This window comes from Theropithecus gelada, chromosome 5, assembly GCF_003255815.1.
Source record: "Theropithecus gelada isolate Dixy chromosome 5, Tgel_1.0, whole genome shotgun sequence".
NCBI classification, from domain to species: domain Eukaryota; kingdom Metazoa; phylum Chordata; class Mammalia; order Primates; family Cercopithecidae; genus Theropithecus; species Theropithecus gelada.
The window spans coordinates 165,044,022-165,062,835 of record NC_037672.1 but is presented as its reverse complement, the minus strand read 5'-3'; the positions used below and the strand labels follow the sequence as shown (position 1 = coordinate 165,062,835).

The window sequence follows — 18,814 nt, the reverse complement described above, 5'->3', positions numbered from 1 at the left end:
TCAAGGGCTAAAGGGATAAGGATATGTAGAGTTGTACAGAGGTAGGAACATTAAGTCCCTCCGAATTAGCAGTTTATGATATTTGACTGACTGCCCTGCCTTCTATGACAATATGAGAGGAGAGCTGAACTGATTTAAGAAACCTCTTCACAAGTAATGCAGCCTTTTGCAATGTATATTTTTCCTGAGCCTGATCACATTTCAGAATTTAGCTCTTTAAGCACAATTATAGAGAATTAATATTTTACATGACTGCATCAATGCTTCTGGGTAAAACACATCAAAGAGGAATAAGTTCTGTCGCTGAGGTAAAGGGTTTTCTTTTTTTCTTTTTTCTTTTTCTTTTTTCGAGACGCAGTCTCACTCTGTCGCCCAGGCTGGAGTGCAGTGGCGCGATCTCGGCTCACTGAAACCTCCGCCTCCCGGGTTCACGCGATTCTCCTGCCTCAGCCTCCCAAGTAGCTGGGACTACAGGCGCCCGCCACTACGCCTGGCTAATTTTTTTGTATTTTTAGTAGAGACGGGGTTTCACTGTGTAAGCCAGCATGGTCTCGATCTCCTGACCTCGTGATCCATCCACCTCTGCCTCCCAAAGTGCTGGGATTACAGGCATGAGCCACCGCGCCCAGCTGAGGTAAAGGGTTTTTTCTAAGTTAGCACCTGTTGATGTTCTAAAGACTGTGTAGAGGAAAAAAGTAGGTTATCCCCGTCTGAACAGTTACCTTTTTAGACTCTGCCATGAAGTTATTTGAATGAGAGCTTTTATCTCAGTTTCAAAAAGGGGGAAATGTGGGTCCAAACAAATCATGTGTCGGAGACTTACTCTGATATCATGAAATAGGGATTTTCCATATCGCTCTTTGTATCGTTTCCTTATGGTCAGCAGGTCTATTTCACTTCTGGCAATGATAATCCTGATTACAGTTTTATTATGGAAACCGAAGTCCTAAAGATACAGAAAAGTGGGGGAAATGAGAAGACAGCCTCTTAAAAGTCAGTCTGTCCCAAATGGATACACCCCTTTTCCGTAGTCATTTTCTCTTCTTCCTGAGTTCTTCCAACACTGGCATCACCGGCTGTGGCTCAGATCCTGAGTGGCTCAGATCCTGAGTCATTTCTGTCACTTCTCGTTCTCCCTTACTGCATGCTGACATTGAATTATTCTCTCCTATTTTCTGAATGCCTTGTGCTCTCTATTCCAGTGCCACCACCTTGACTCTGACTCTTATCATTTCACCCGATTCTGCAATAGTTGCTCCCCCTTTTTAGTCTTGTCAACCTTCACACTGTCCCGCTCACACTGCATTATAAACTACAAATCTGATCCTGTGGTCCTTCTCGGTAAGAATTCTTCCTTGGAGGGGAAGACATTCTGAGCTCTGTCAGATGGACATTGATTTGTGTAACAGAGCAATAACATTTTAATTTTATTTTCTGGTCGTTACTGAGAAATTATAAAAATTAGAATTCTAGGTGCTTCAAATATTTGCTGATTTAAATTCAAATGCAGAAAAATACAAAATCAACGTCTGTATGCTAGCCCCCCAAATACTACACCCTCACAAATCAGTTTCAAATTGTCTTTCCAAACGGAGTAATCATGACATCTAGTGGCCAGAAAACAGAATCTAATTTTTGAGGCCTAAATGTTTTGGATGTATATTACTAATAAACTTTTCCTAATTTGAGGTGGTTAAAATGAATGATCTAACCAAGTATTCAAATTTAAAATGTAGATCGTTCACTTTAGAGTGCACTGGAGAAGAACGCAGAATATATCTTTGGTTCAGGAGTGATTAAAGCAGCTTTTTAACAAATATTTGACATTTGAGGACTTCATGTATCAAAAATTACATTGCTTGAATATACAATCCTTCTCTGTTCCTACAAACCACTTGTGAATACACATATCTTCCTTTTGCCTTATAACACATACACAGCAAAAATACAGTTTTCATGTATTATTAGAATAAGTAGCCTTGAATTTGTGCAAAATTGGAATCAAGGTAATTGTGATTATTTTCCCATAGTCATTCTCAAGAGAAGCTTCATACTGTTGTTGTAGTGGTTGGTTATTTGAGAAAGAAACGATTGAAATCATCCTATAGCATTTCCCAATACACTATTTCAAATAAATGTTTAACCGAATCAACTGTTTCTCCCAGAAAATAGAATAAAAGAGAAGCAAGACTGTGAGCATTGATTTTCCTTTTGTGTTCTGGGGTTACCCAGGTTCTTCCTCTGCATAAATGAGAAATACATTGCAGAAGATATATAATAACATATTTCTGACTATTAACATATTTTCCCAGCATGCTGGCTACTTTTAAGAAGTATATCTGTTAAATTTACTTTGAGGATAAAACTGGTTATTAAAATTACTGTACTATTGGATTTATTTTTAATCATTTTCTTTGAGTTTTCAAGGCTATGACATGTGTATAATCATCTGTATGAGGCTTCTTTCTTTTTCTTTTTCTCTCTCTTTTTTTTTTTTCAGACACAGTCTCCCTGTAACGCCCAGGCTGGAGTGCAGTGGCTCTATCTCGGCTCACTGCAAGCTCCGCCTCCCGGGTTCACGCCTTTCTTCTGCCTCCACCTCTTGAGTAGCTGGGACTACAGGCACTTGCAACGACTGCCCGGCTAATTTTTTGTATTTTTAGTGGAGACGGGGTGTCACCGTGTTAGCCAGGATGGTCTCGATCTCCTGACCTCGTGATCCACCCGCCTCGGCCTCCCAAAGTGCTTGGATTACAGGTGTGAGCCGCCGCGCCCTGCCGCGCCCCGCCGAGACTTTCTTTTTCTAACTATGTGTCATGTATATATGGATAAGTTGTGCATTATGTGATGCACTTCAGTGTTTTTTAAAAAACGAATGCTCCAGGCCAGGCGCGGTGGCTCACGCCTGTGGTCCCAGCACTCTGGGAGGCCGAGGCGGTCGGATCACCAGGTCAGGAAATCGAGACCATCCTGGCTAACACGGTGAAACCCCATCTCTACTAAAAAAACCCCAAAAAATTAGCCAGGCGAGGTGGCGGGCGCCTGTAGTCCCAGCTACTCGGGAGGCTGAGGCAGGAGAATGGCGTGAACCCGGGAGGCGGAGCTTGCAGTGAGCCGAGATCGCGCCACTGCACTCCAGCCTGAGAGACAGAGCCAGACTCCATCTCAAAAAAAAACCAAAAACAAAAAAACGCCCCAAAGTATGTGTGACTGAATAACGCACTGAAGTATGAAATACATTCCCATTTAATTACAAAAATAGATTTAGACTTTATGGTTTTCTAGTTGTCACTTTAAATACCTTTTGAAAATAACACAATGTTTAAAAATATCCATTGATATAATTTCGTGTATTGAAACTTCAGGAACGTGGCAATTTCTTGCTGAGAGTTTGTAATATTTTGACATTTTCTGCTTACTGCCATATGTTTTGTACTTGCATAAGTCCGATGTGGGGATCTTTGGAAATATACAAAGACATTTGAATTTACCAGTTTCTGCAGATGTTAAATAACCTCTAAAGTACATGGGGATATATACCCCAAATATGGTTCCCTAAATTTGATACAGAAAGCAGAGCATTATTTTTATCGGATGTGTCTTATTTTTGGTGTCTAAACCATTTTGTTTTTCACTTGGGTGTATTTTCTTTGTACATACAAGTTCAAAAATGGTAATGAACATTTAAATGATGGAAGTAAATTTATCCTTTGACAAACAGACACAATTTCTGGAGAAATTTTAAAAATATATGAGTCTTACTTACATGAATTGCACTATATAATCTATAAGCAAAATAGGCTGGTTTGTCTCGAACACAGAGAACTAGGAGAAATCAGAGAAGAAACATTGAGAGTGAAAACATACATTTTCGTCAGAATTTGAGAAACAATAGCACTTTTCCTGTTACAATTCTTACATTGTATTATAATGTCAACACTTACAATAATGGTAACACTATAAGCCACAGGAAAAAAATATAAAGCAACAACATTATAATGAGTCATGCAGATTTTCACTTGATCTATTTCTATCTGTTGGAACTCTTATTAGTTCCTTCATGTAGCCTAATGAAGAAAACTTTATCATCTTTATCTGAAAATTAAATCAAAAGAGCTTCAAAGAAACCTAGGTTATTACCACTATTATAGATTATTATTATTATCATTGTAGGATTCAATATGATATAGCTCCCATGTAATTTGTTCATCTATTTGAATACTATTTTTAGTAACTTATAGATTTGTGAGGAGACCTGAAGTCTCTGAAGGAGAAACTGTATGGACCACAACTGGTGTAGACCAGTTTTAGAAGTCATCTAATAAAAACTGCTAAGGCATTAGAACAGCCTAGAGAATGGTCAACAGTTATCCTTGCTGGAAGTCAGCTGATGACCATAAACTTTCAGTAATGTTTATTTGAATAGGTTAACAAATTAATACATGAATGGGTCATGTATGAGAGGCTATAATCTCTAGCCAGAATGAAATCACCATAACAGTGTTTCCCTAGTAGTTTAAGTAATGATTTTAGGTTGTGAGATTATACCCTCATCTTTTCTTTCATTTTTAATACATGAAACGTCATAATCACTCTTGAGTCACTAGTCTTTATAACCTCCTTGAAGGCAGTGACTTTTGCTGTTTTTGTTGTTTCATTGTTCTATCTGTCGTGCCTAAGTCAGTGTCTAGTAACAGCAGGTGCTCAATAAATGTCTACTGAGTGAATAAATCAGTTGAAATGTTTTCTGCCATTTATAATGTCCACCACTTCCTCTCTTATGCCCACTGCTTTGTGGCAGGGGTCTATAGTGGAAAGAAAGCTATCTTGAGATTCGGATATTATGAGTTTTAGTCATAACTTGGTTGCTAATCAGCTGATCGGCTTTGAGGCAGTCAGTTAATTTCCTTAGGCATTGTTTATAAAATGAAGGATTTTGATGTGGTATGTGGTTATTAAATTTTGTAGAGAATTTTCTGGAATAAATGTGACATCCTCAGAAAAAAATACACAGTTATTAATAGTCATTTCTTGCATACTATTTTAGGGGCTTCATCAAACTGTTTTCATGGAACCCTAGCTTGAGACTTCTTTACTGGATAAGCTGCAAAAGTTCCTTTATCTCTCAACTGTCACACTCATGTATGCTTCTGCCATTCAAGGATGGAAAATCACAATATTCATTTATTCAACTAGTATCTAGGTGATTACTTGACTGTGCCTTCGATGGAGATATTTCACAATGACCCCCTTTGGTCGTTCCTGAAATGTGTGCTGTCAGCTCACAGCACAGTACGAGACAAAGGTAGTTCTATTGCACAGGTAGTTCTATTGCAGTTTTTCTGGATAAGTAGCCCTGTTTTGTCCTCTATGGAGGGATATTATTTCTTAGGAAGGAGCAAGAGGTGTGCTACTATCACAATAACCTGAGGAAAATCACTACTTAGTAAATCTCTTTTATGGTAGGATTTACTCCTAAACCAAAATTTGTTAGTAATGGTCACTAAAAAATCCTTTACCTCCTAAAGAGAAGAGAAGCACACTGTTAAGTATTTATCTGCTCTTGAGCAAGGGAATGGAAGTCAGTAAAGATAAAATGGATTGAACAGTGTGAGAAGCCAATTCCGAAGAGAAAATACCTGAGAATGATGTGTTTTTCTGGTATGAAAGTTGAACTAGCTGTTGGGAGGGTATCAGTTCATTAAAGTCATCAGGTTGCCAGTTTAGTGCATTTTATTAGTAACTGATGTACTCTTCCACTATGGAGTTTACGTCCTTTTAAATAATAAAATTCAAGGGAAAAAAATGACTCGATCAAGAGCTTACTCATGTGTCTTTAGTTCATTCAGAGCCGCTCAGCATTTATTAAGAAATAAAATGTCTGCTGTACTTCAAATAATTTATTACTTACCAATTGCAACCAGCAGCTCCTGAAAGTATCCATCATAACATTCATTAATGGCATCTACCATGTCTTGCCCAGAAATATTTTGAAATTCCTGAAAAACTTCAACAAATTGATGTAATTCAAAGGAGATTTTGAAAATATTATAAATGTATAATATAAATATTAATTAGATTGTTACACATACTAAAAATCCATATTTTCCATAAAATAATTAAAAGTACTACTGCTACCAATTCTGTTTACTATAAATACCATTGAAACAAATATAGATACTCTTAGTAGAGTCATCGTAAATCTTGAACTTCAAAGACCTGTTATTATTCTCTTCTCCTGGGGAACAAATGCCACCTCCAGTGAGACCCACTAACTCACTGCTGATTTAAATTGAGAGGAAGCACACAGCAAGCCATTATTTATGGACCAGTTATTTAGGACATATATAATAGGCTTATGTCAACAACAAACTTCCTACTAGAGCTTAAATATGAGAATTAAGTGTAAAAGTCCTCTCTGTGATGATTAAAATAGCAGTCAAAGTATCTATAAAGACCGTTCTGAGAAAGATGAAATCAACTTTATGGTTATAGACTAGGGCTTACTAATTTAGAATTGTGTTAAATTAAGATTCCTTATTTCAAGAACTTAATTATATGACTATCCCAGGCAACTTTAGTTCTCATCCATTCTTACTAAAAATTAGAAGCAAGAAGATGTCTTTTCATTATTATTATATGATTATCATTAAGACAAGTAATGTCTCTTATTGACTTGTAAAGTCCAGATGTGGGATTGGGGTAGGGTAGGCCATCTGTTGAAAATTTTCAGCCATTTGTGTATTTTATATAGAAAAAACAAAATTTGTTTTTAATAAAAGAAAAAGAAAGATATTGTAGTTTAGGGAATAAACAAACGGCAAACTAACATGAGTGCACTCTCTAAAACCAATAAGGTTCTATCAGTATTGCAGAAATCATGACATCAATAATAATGACCTTGATGCAGTATTGACTGGTTAAACTATATTTACTATACATTTTTGCAAGACAACATATAATATACCTAGTAAGAAATAGCTAATATATTTGAATAAGTACTCCATCAAATACAGAGATAATTTTTAAAATGCTCAGTATTTGAAAGTTATTGGAAAAAATATTAAGGAAATACTTATCCCTTAGTAATGTCATTAAATAAGGCACATCTTATAAACAAAATTCAAAGTACCTTTGAGGTAACTGACTTTCCTCCATTTCCTTGTAATATATCATTTTTGTTTCTAGTAAACCACCTTCTTTTTATATAATAGGTTGAGTAGCTGGAAAGAACCCCAGTTAATAATTACCCAGCCACAGCTGCTGGTAGCTCTTGTTGCACAGGATCATTTGCAGCATGGTTTTGTGCTCCCCTGTCTTCTGCTGACAGGCTTCCCATAGGACCTGGAACATTAGCCAGCAGAGAAGTAGCATCAGAACCACTCCAGCCCATTTTAACCAAGGTTCTTTGCAATCAGTCTGAGAACTGGCTCTAGTTACCATTGCATCCTGAGCAGCCATAGCAGGGTCTGCATATCCTTCCTCTCTGGTCCCCTGTAAAGTAAGCACAGGTTTTCCATGTAAATGTTCTTAGTCAGCAACTCATATAGGATTAGTGGGACCAAAATCCTTGAACTACTAAATATTCTGATTGTTCCTAAGGAACTTCTATGATTATCTGGAGTAAGTGTTCATTTCCTGATTTCCTGAATACTTTAGAAGATAGTATATAAGGTGTTGTCTTAAAAGGTGCATTATTTTATTTTACTTTTTCTTTGCAGCACTAGTCATGTTTGAAAGACATTGAGGCATTTTTCAGTTTTCCAAGTCTCTGTGCAGTATCTTCTCCCTTATCAAACTGAGTATCCACTGCCTGACCATGGCAGTGGCTGTTAGAAATGAGTGTTAACATTGTTAGAGCAAAAATGCAGAGAAAGTCCATCTCTGACTTGCACAATAGGACTTGTACAACAACAAAATAGTAATGAAATTCAGACTTTGTGCAGTTAGAATATTTTGTACATCTGTTTAACTCTCACTCCATTATCATTTAGAGAACAGACATGGTCCAGTTGATCATTTCAAACAGGAGGGAAGGGGCACTAACCAATGCAGGGAACATTGATTCCTGAGGGATATGAGGGCCAGTGGGGAGAAGGAGGTAGGGAGGCATGTTATCAGTCTAATGAACTGTTTCTTTTGGGTCCAGATATAGAGGGGAGGCTTACTCTTCGCTCCAATTATGTTAAGAGAACACTGAAAGTACAGTAGTTTCTGCTTCTACCAATTTTTTTTTTTTTTTTTTTTTGAGACAGGGCCTTGCTGCATTGCACAGGTTAGAATGCAGTGGCATGATCATAGTTCACTGTAATCTCGACCTCCTGGACTCAAGCAATCCTCCTGCCTCAGCCTCCCGAGTAGCTTGGACCACAGGCATGTACCACCATGATTGGCTAATTTTTTTTCTCAGAAAGGGGATCTCACCATATTGACAAGGTGGGCTGGTCTTGAACTCCTGGCCTCAAGCGATTCTTCTGTGTCAGCCTCTCAAAATGTTGGGGTGACAGGCATAAGCCACTCTGCCTAGCTCTATCATCTTTTAGGACACTAGAAATAGCCACAGTGCAGTGAACCCAGTGAGACAGCAAGATTGGGCACAGGGAGGTCTTTGTTTGGTTTTTTTTTTTTTTTTTTTGAGACGGAGTCTCGCTGTGTCGCCCAGGCTGGAGTGCAGTGGCCGGATCTCAGCTCACTGCAAGCTCCGCCTCCTGGGTTCACGCCATTCTCCCCCTCAGCCTCCCGAGTAGCTGGGACTACAGGTGCCCGCCACCTCGCCCGGCTAGTTTTTTGTATTTTTTTTTTAGTAGAGACAGGGTTTCACCGTGTTAGCCAGGATGGTCTCGATCTCCTGACCTCGTGATCTGCCCGTCTCGGCCTCCCAAAGTGCTGGGATTACAGGCTTGAGCCACCGCGCCCGGCCCACAGGGAGGTCTTGAACACAACTTCCTTGAATTAACCTCAATCCCTAAGTAGTATGAATGGGATCCCAAATTTCTTACATGTGGAGGAACTTGCAATCTAGCTGAGAACCTGTGGGGAAGCTTGCCAGATTGAGTTTATGACCATGGCAGGGACAGTGTTCTAGCAGTCAAGGGCTATAGGATAGACCACATTGACTTGAACTGTGTGGGAGACACAGCTAGACCTTTGGGGGAGTCTCCAGCTCCCATGAGAGTAAAGGTGAGGCTAAATCATGCTGAAAGGTTACTCTGACCAAACTGGTCAGTTTGGCTCTGACCAAAGTGAGACAGAGAAAAGACCATAAATTAAATCAGTGGCTTATCTTGGCAGCTAACACTGATAAATGCTCATATGCTTGTCATTGACACCTCATATGTTCTTGTCCAGAATTGCCAAGAATTGCTATTCCACAGTCAAGACCGGCAAAAATGTGGGCAATATCTTGATCTAAGGACACAGTGACCTTGCTGTTCCCAAGCTATTTCATTAACCACACACACACCTCTCTACCAATTACCTTCTTAGAGAGAAAGGAGGAGGATGGCCAAAATCTGAGAGTCAAATACTTAACCCAATAAAAGTAGGAATGAGATTGAACATGCACCCACATTCACTATTCGAAGTATTACAGAGATTAAATTTGCCACTTTAGATTAAATATTAGGGCTTTTTTTCTTGATAACAAAAAGCTAGAGGCATATGAGGAAGTGCAATTTATTCACAAAGAAATAAGCAAGCTACCATTTGTGAGTAAATGTGTAGCCCTGGAACATTTAATGTTTAATCATAACTCTAAAGTTGTATGTCCCCTAAAGGTAAACAACTGATGGGAAATAGGCATGAGTTTGTCAGTCACATTTCTTCTTCAATTTCCTTTGCTTAAAGTACCAAGAGACTAAGGCTGCACATATGCAATTCTTAATTTGAAATCTGTGTATTAAATTAAAGGAGTGAATAATGTTATTGATTGGTAGGACTCTGGGTGTTATTTTCAAATCATGGAAATGTTGAGGTGCAGGTACCTTAAAAGTTCCACCTCATATTTTGGAGACAAAAATTAGAGATATTAAGTGAATTGCCCAAGGTCTGATTGTTAGAGAAGAATGTTTATTAAATTTCAGTGGCATTTCTGACTCTGAGGTCTGGTTTTCATACTCTTCCCTTAGCCTAAATAACTTACTATTTTTACACAATATGCTCTGGCTCCCTTTCAAATTCTCTATGATTTTAATTTATACCAAGTAACAAACAATTGAAAACAATGTGCTATATCTTCTGTGACTTCATGCCATTTATTTAATAACATACATTTGTGGTCATTCTTAGTCTTCATCTTATTTAATCTATCAGTAGGGTTTGGTATAATTGCCACTCTCTTCTTCTTGCTATACTTTCATCACTTGGCTTCCAGGATCCTGCAATCTATTTTATTTTATTGGTTACTCCTCAGTCTTGTGAACTGGTTTCTCTTCTTTTCAATCTCTTACTTTTGGAAGGTCCAGGTAGTCAGTCTGTGATCATCTTTTTGTCTGTATTTACATTTCTTCTCTTGATAATGTTGTCTACTCAGGTGGCTTTAAATTTCATCTATATTGTAATGATACCCATTTATCTTACCCATTTATTTATTTACATCTCTAGCAAAGATCTGTCATCTGAACTTCAGGTATGTACATTCCAATTGTGAAGTCAGCATCTCCACTTGATTTTCTAATATATATATCAGGTTTAGCATGTTGAAAATCCAATGCCTCGACTCCCTCCACCTCAAACTCTTTCTACAGTCCCAGTCTTCCACACTGCACTTCACCCTTTCTGTTGCTCAGACTAAGAAACTGAGAGTCACATTTGATTCCGTTTTCTTCGGCCTTTTCATAGCCCACATCCAATTCCTCAGGAAATAATATAGACACTGCCTTCAAAATGACACAGCATTTTTTTTCTGTGCATTTTGCCAGTTGGAGGCCTCCGTGGCTGGCAATGCTCCTGCCTGGACCTTGCTCGCCCTGGGCTTGTGGCAGGAGGTACCCTGCCCATTCAGCCTGTTGGGCTGTGTTTGATATGTAACCTGGCCTGGATCCCATGGCCACTGTGACTGCACACTCAGCCCACAGAGTGAGGGGGTGTGTGAGTGAGTGAGCATGGGGTCCAGCTGGCTGCTCCAATCGCTGGCACAGGTGCAGGCTCCATGTGGGGCTTGTGGCTGGACCAGTCATGTCACAAGTGACTCCAGTGTCCAGATGAAGGGGACATGGTGATGCCTGAAAACTTAGAGATGCCTGGTAAATGGGGGTGTGTTAGCTATTTTAGTTCCACCATCCGCAGCCTGACTTAAGGGGGCATGTGGAGCCAAGCAGCTCCTTCTCCCCTTGCTTGGTGAGTGGGAAGGCAGTGCTACAGGGCTGCAGCTCTATTCCCACTCGCTGTTTGGCAGGTCCCAAGTTCTTGCCCCACATCCAAGGAGAATGAGGTTACACTGACAGCCAGTGGTGAACAAGGCGAAGAGTCTTGTTGAGTGAAGAAACAGCTCTCAGCAGAAAAGGAGACCCAAGCTGGGCAGCCCCCTTACCCAAAGTCAGGTAGTCCCCCCCCCGCCCACCACCCAAAAGCGGACAGTCCCCTGGTCTGGCTGAGTCCAGGGTTTTTATGGGCTCAGAACGGGGGCATATGTGCTGATTGGTTTGTTAGTATGTAAAAAAGGCTAAAAAGATGCACCACTCAAAGATGGGCACAACAGTGTCAAAAACCAATTAGGGAAGGGTAGGAATGTGTAAAATAGGTGAAGGGTGGGGATCAACCAGAGGAAAGCACCTCACATGGGAAGAGTGGTTTCCAATCCGGTCTGTGGATTTTTCTGAGACTTGTAGATGGGTTTTCGGCTTTAAACTGTGTTTGGTGTGAAGGTTGGGTTTCACCGCCCCCATCTGCCTAAAGATTTATCTGTCTCCTGCTGCTATTTAAAATACATCCAGAAACTGGGAACTTACCACCACTGCCAATGCTCTCGTATGGGTCCAAGTTAATATTACGGGTAGCTTTACTGCTGAAGCAGCCTCCTTACAGGCTTCTGTTTCTACCTTTGTCTCCCTGTAGTCTTTTCTCAGCATAGCAGCTATTGTGAATATTTTAAAGTATAAGACCACATTCCTTCACTAAAGACCCAGCAATGACTTACCTCATACCCATTTCACTCAAAGGAAAAGCCAAAGTCCTTCAAATGGCTTCAGGATTTGACATAATCTTACCACGTGCTACTTCTCTGAATTCACTTACTATTATAGTAGGTTTCCTTTGCTTGCTCAGAGGCCACCAACTGGCCTTCTTGCTACCCATTAGCTTTTTCTAACCTTACATTTTTCTCTAGCTATACTCTTTACTTGGAACATCCTATCACACTGATTTATTTGTTAACTCATTCTTTTATCCATATTTTTGCTCAAATCTCATCTTCTCAATGAGGCCTACACTGACCAACCTATATAATATGGCAGGAGGGGCACAGCGGCTCATGCCTGTAATCCCAACACTTTGGGAGGCTGAGGTGGGTGGACATCATCAGGTCAGGAGTTCAAGACCAGCCTGGCCAACATGGTGAAGCCCCATCTCTACTAAAAATACAAAAATTAGCCAGGCCTGGTGGCAGGCACCTGTAATCCCAGCTACTTGGAAGGCTGAGGCAGGAGAATTGCTTGAACCCAGGAGGTGAAGGTTGCAGTGAGCCGAGATTGTGCCATTGCACTCCAGCCTGGGTGACAAGAGCAAAACTCTGCCTCAAAAAAAAGAAAAAAAAATGGCAACCTACCCATTATGCTCAGCCCTACAATATGTCTCCCTGTTACTCTGTTCTGCCATATCTTTCATCAACCTTCTAATATTTTATATAATGCACCTATTTATTAAATTTATGTTTAATTGTCCATATTCTCTTGCTAGAATGTAAACATCTTAAGGGCTGGGATCGTTGTCTCTTCTGTTCACCAATCATTCCCAATTATCTAAAATCATGATTGGCACATGGTAGGCACTCAAGAAATGTTAGTTGGAAAAGTAAAGAAATAACTTTAGATAGCAGACTTCAAAGATGCATCAGTGGATGTGGGAAGATTTTCTGGATTATTGATATTTTCTTAGTGACCTTCAGCCTTTATAGCTAAGTAAGCTCCGCCCTTGCAAAGTTTGTGAGAAATATTTAAGAATTTTCTGCAACTTTACATATCTGAAATATTGTGTGGAAAGATAATTGTTTTGTATATTTAACCTGAAATGGTGCTTATCTGTTTATTTTCCTATGCAGCTAATTGCCAAGAGCACTTTAAGCACACTGGTGGATTTAAACAATGTGAATAAGTAAGATTGTGATTTGGCTTTGACAAAGGCAGAGTCAAGCTGGCTTTGTCATGTAAAGGGCCTGAGATGGCCACGTGGTATGTTTAATTGATGTAAATACCAGAAAATGGCATCAATGAGTACAGAATTTAGTTTAAGGGCATGATAAACATGGGAAGGGAAGAAATTAAAAGAAATAAGATGTGAGTGAAAATATTTGGAGGCGATAAATTGATTACAGATGATTATTGAAAGCTGTCGGCAATAACACTCCCAGAGGCCTCATTGTACGAGTTCAACAAACTGTCAAAGGAGAATCCTGAAAGCCAAGGTAAGGAGTAAGTATCCAATTGGGTAGTTTCCATTCTCTCTCTTCCTGAAAACATTTATCATTTCCAGTGTGATTTGCACATATTGATTAATTAATCTCTAAGTGACTAATTTTTCATTATTTGACAGATAATTAGATCTTTCATAAATCTGTGTAATAAAAGCATGCAGGAAGCATTGTGAGCCAGTTTAATAATTGGCATTAGTTTTCAAGAAGAATGTGTTCCAGTTCAGTTGTTTCCTTATTAGAAATCATCCTGTCAGGAAACACTTTATAGATAAAGTAAAAGATCTTCTCTTCTGGAAAATATGACAATGATTTTTAACACTAGCCATTTCATAAAATCCTAAGGCCCCTATGCTCCAATTACTCCAGTCTCTATTAATTAAAAAAACTGGGTGTGTCTGAATTTTAGTGACATTAAAAATATGAAAACCGTGGGTCAGCTTTCCTTTGATTCTAAAAGTGAAGGTGCATAGGGAGGTAGAGGACTTGATTATAACAACCAAAGAGTTAGAGAATATTTGTATTGGAAAGGAATTGAAAGAAGGACGAGCTCATATCCTTTAATTTACAGAGTAAAAACCTGAATCTCATAAAAGGTTAAGTGGTACATCCAAAGATACAAAACTGATGGGAGAGATTTGATTACACTGTGTCCCACAGTTATCCACTAGGAACTCACCAGCTCCAAATTTCACCTCCCTTCAGGAAGAAACTCCATTTCTTTTTGTAAAATATCTAGATGGATTCCCTCTAAAATGGTGTACACCACAGACTATGATGAAGAGAAGTGATGGACTTTTACAATCCCATTATTCACTTTACATCTTTCCCAATGTTCTGAATTTACTGATCGAAATCCTAAGTCAGTGGTTTCAAACTGAGGAGCCATTAATGTAGAAATGAGAAGCCAATAGAAAATCTTCAAACTATTTAACAATCTAAGAGAAGTCATACATTTTAGTAACAGTATAAATTATCATGGAACTTCTGATTTTCAAAGAGACTATTATTAAAGGAGATTATATTAAGTTTTTTAATAGTTTGTTACCTCTGTTTTCTATTATGAGTTAAATAATCTGTATGAAATATGTATTATTGTATTTTTGTGTATTTTACATTTTAAGGAAAATGTACTGTGAAACTTTATAAGTATATATTAATGTTAAAGTAATAAAGTTAATTAATTTTATTAATTTTCCTTGGTTTCTTATGAAATGTAAGTCTTGATTCACCCACACTTTTTGGTATTCTATGTTGAAAGGAAAATTTTACTATACTTAAAAGTTGTTCCAAGGTTAAATACTCATACATATATTTAATGTTCCAATTCTGGAAATCAAACTTAAGAAGTAACACTTTTGGTGGAACCACAAACTGAGAAGAGTCTTGGGTCCTGAATCATGGTTTGGAGAAGAGCTTTATGCCTATTAGGAACCAAAAGCCTAAAACTCTAAGCTTAAAACACAAGCAATAAAATGGTGATTCTGTCCTGTCTGTAGTATACAGGATTAGCTTTTTCTATTAAGATAAATGTAGGAAATAAAGTTGTGTGTGGAAGCAATAAAAATCTGAGCTATTCATACATGTAATTCATAGAAATTTACAAGTGCTATGTTTTTTGAAAATTTTAATGAAATATATAAATAGGAAAATCAAATTAAAAATTCAAGTTGATGTTGTATTTTAAAAAGTAATAGTTCATCCTATACATTCAGAATCCAAATTAGGTAAAAACCAGTGATAAAATATTTAAAATATATGTATATCTATTCAAATATTATTATATATACAAATACTCATGTACACACCCTATCATTAATAAAGCATATTGTTTAATTTTAGGGAAAAAATAACTACAATTGAGAATAAAATTGATTGCACTATTATATCCAAAAAATCACCATTCATTGATTATTTTTTCCCTTGTGATTTATTTTCCCTCATGTTTCATTTTCGGAACTTGTGTTTTCCCCTGAAATACAAGAATGTTTGCTTTATAAAAATACACTGTGATCCTAATCCTTAGATGTCAGTTATTTTAGGTGGTTTATAGCTCAACAGCTCAACCTTTAAGGAGGTGCAGAATGCTAAGAGGGTTTGAGTTTTGATCGTTGACATTTTACCAAATAGAAGTAGAATTGGAGTGGAACCAAATGGGGTTGGAGGTAGGAGCAATACAATTCAACAGCATAGGTATAGTGCATCTAGGCCTGACTTCATGTCAGCCCTTTCATTAAGTAGACCTGTAGTGTCAGGCACACCACTTAACCTCTCTAACCTTAAGTCTTCTCATCTTTAAGCAGAGGGGATATTGCCAGTTGGGTTTCTTGGGAAGCTGCCTTTGAGACAGACATCAGCATATAGCCTGTTAATGATGGAATGTTCTTGGGATCAACACCTATGGGAGGGAGGGAACAGAGCAGGATCTGGCTGTGATGTAGTCCTAATGGAATTAAATGAAGTCCTTAGGAAAATAATTTTCTTCCTACTAAACAGCTTACTTTTTTTTTTTTTTTTTTTTTGACAGAGTCTTGCTCTGTCACCCAGGCTGGAGTACAGTGGCCTGATTTCGGCTCACTGCAACCTCCACCTCCTGGGTTCAAGCAATTCTTCTGCCTCAGCCTCTCGAGTAGCTGGGAATACAGGCGCATACCACCAGGCCCAGCTAAGTTTTGTATTTTTAGTAGAAATGCAGTTTCACCATATTGGCTAGGCTGGTCTTGAACTCCTGACTTGTGATCCACCCTCCTCGGCCTCCCAAAGTGCCATGATTACAGACATGAGCCAGCGTGCCTGGCCACATTTTTCTTAAATGAATTGAAATACATTTGTAGGTAGATATTAAAAAAATAAAAACTTGTTTGATGTTAGGATTTATAATGGTTTATAATGGAACTGTTGGCTTCACTCTGTTAGGGGTAATACCTGTGCCAAGAATCTCTGAGTGGAAACTGTTGCTTTAATTTATATTATTGTAGCAACATTATTGTAAAATTACCTTTTAGTTTGAAAAAAAAATTTTAATTAAAATTAATCTTATAAAATGCAAAAGTTAGAAAATATTCAATTGGCATCTTGTCAAGTGAGATTATTTTAAAATAGTAATTATTATTGCAAATGTATTTTTCTACAAATGACTTCAACTTCTGTTACAAATTAAAATGAGCTTATACCTACATTTTACCAGAAGCTTCAGTTTGTACTATGAAAAACCAAATTATCTTTTCTCCACTGACATGGATAAACCTGCAGATGAAAATCTTAGAATAGGATGATTTACTGAGGGTGGTGACATGGGAGTTTTATGAACTTTGCAGATAAACCACAGAAATCCAAATCAAACTAAGCCAAACCAAAACCAAACACAACAAAGCAAATTCTTGATATTAATTAAAATGTGATATAAAATTGAAATTTTTAATTGAAGGGTCAATGAGTTTACTTGGTAATATGCCACATTTTCCAACTAATTTGTCAGCCCTTTCATTAAGTAGACCTGTAATAATGTCAGGCACACTACTTACCCTCTCTAAGCTTAAGTCTCCTCATCTCTACACAGAGGGGACATTGCTAGTTGGGTTTCCTGGGAAGCTGCCTTTTAAATAGAGATCAGCATACAGCCTGTTAATGATGGAATGTTCTTGGGATCAACACCTATGGGAGGGAGGGAATAGAAACTGAACGATTTGAAAGACTCCGATCAGCCCAAATGACCAGTCTTTCTTCAATGTGGGACAGGTAATACTTAGCTTCCTCAGCAGTTTTTTGTGGAAGATTGCTTTATTCCTAATGCAAAATTGACAATGGCTTGAGTGCATACATGTATGCACACACACAGACACACACATGCACACAGAAAGGATAAAAAAGGATTAGAATTTGTATTGCTTAGCAATGAATGGCATTATTAGTTTAAATTATAAGTTTGTATTCCAGTCTGGCATATATATATATATATATATATATATATATAGATTCATTCTTTAATTGAATATTTAATTGAAATTATATTTCAGATATAATTTACATGTTACAGAGTTTTAAATTATATTAAAACATTTTTAATTACAATGAGCACACATTAAAGGAAATTACATCCCCTGGGTTTCAACATGTTAATCCACTCCAAATGAGGAAAATAGCAAAATAAATAATAAGAAAAAAAGGGAAAATAAGTATTAATTTAAACTTGCACACTGTCACTGATATTTTAGAGGAACAAGTTATCATTAAGAACCATTTTCTTTAACTATTTTCTGTATTCAGACTAGTTCTAGACAGGGTAGAAACAATTATTAACTTTAGCTTTTTGGCATGAAATGATATAACACTAACTTCAGAAATATAAAGTTATCTTTTTTACATATTTGTAGAATAGAAATTAGGAATCTCTTTAAACATTTAAAAATTGGCAATTTTGTGGGAAATCAGCCTATGGTATGGGTTTATTTTCCTGATTGATTGGGGAATTTTCTGCACTTGTTTCCTGACTTGAATGCTTCCTTACTTGAATGTTTCTTTGTTTCTGTTCACTCTGTGACAGGAGCTAAGACACCAAGAATTCAATGTAGCAGCGCTCATTGCTAAAATGTGACTATTAAGAGATTCTGAGCAATAAAATAAAATTCTTCTTAATAGCCTTTTCCTGCCTAAATATATGTTCCTTTCCTTCTGGTGAATTTTCTCATAGTTTCTTGTATTCTTCAGCATATAGTAATAATACAATATACTGTACTAATAATACTATATATGCACATATAATAATACTATATATGCACATATAATAGTACATATATATAATAGTACATATATATGTGCATATATAGTATTATTAGTAAATGTACATATATACTGCATTATTAGTACATAAATATACAGATATGTACATATATACATACCAATCAGGGTATGTCTGATTGATTTGATCAATACAAACTCAAAGAGAGGAATGGGATTATAGAAATTAAAGAAATGCTAAGAAGGAAAACTGGTTTTTATCTTGAACAAATCAAGTTCTCTTAAGTCACAAGTGAGGTACTCACCACAAATGAGTGGTAAATTATGTGCAATTTAAAAAACTTCCTGATCATCTCACATTCTGCTCAAAAATTTCCCCATGGCTCTTTCCTGGTTACAGGAACTCTTCTGTCTAGCATCTCTACCAGCTCTCTAATCAGAAAAACTTGCCCT

General features: G+C 37.5%; 1 protein-coding gene across 1 annotated transcript in view; it reads right to left on the bottom strand.

Annotated features, from left to right (window-relative positions):
• The window catches only part of ANXA10 (annexin A10), a 94,099-nt gene that overhangs the window by 2,200 nt on the left and 73,085 nt on the right, over positions 1-18,814 (bottom strand). Inside the window, exons 7-11 of the mRNA XM_025385909.1 lie at positions 7,441-7,494; positions 7,251-7,344; positions 5,912-6,007; positions 3,767-3,825; positions 824-946 (exon numbers count right to left, since the gene is read on the bottom strand). Coding sequence (XP_025241694.1) covers positions 824-946; positions 3,767-3,825; positions 5,912-6,007; positions 7,251-7,344; positions 7,441-7,494 — 426 coding nt within the window. The remainder of the gene's footprint in view (positions 1-823; positions 947-3,766; positions 3,826-5,911; positions 6,008-7,250; positions 7,345-7,440; positions 7,495-18,814) is intronic.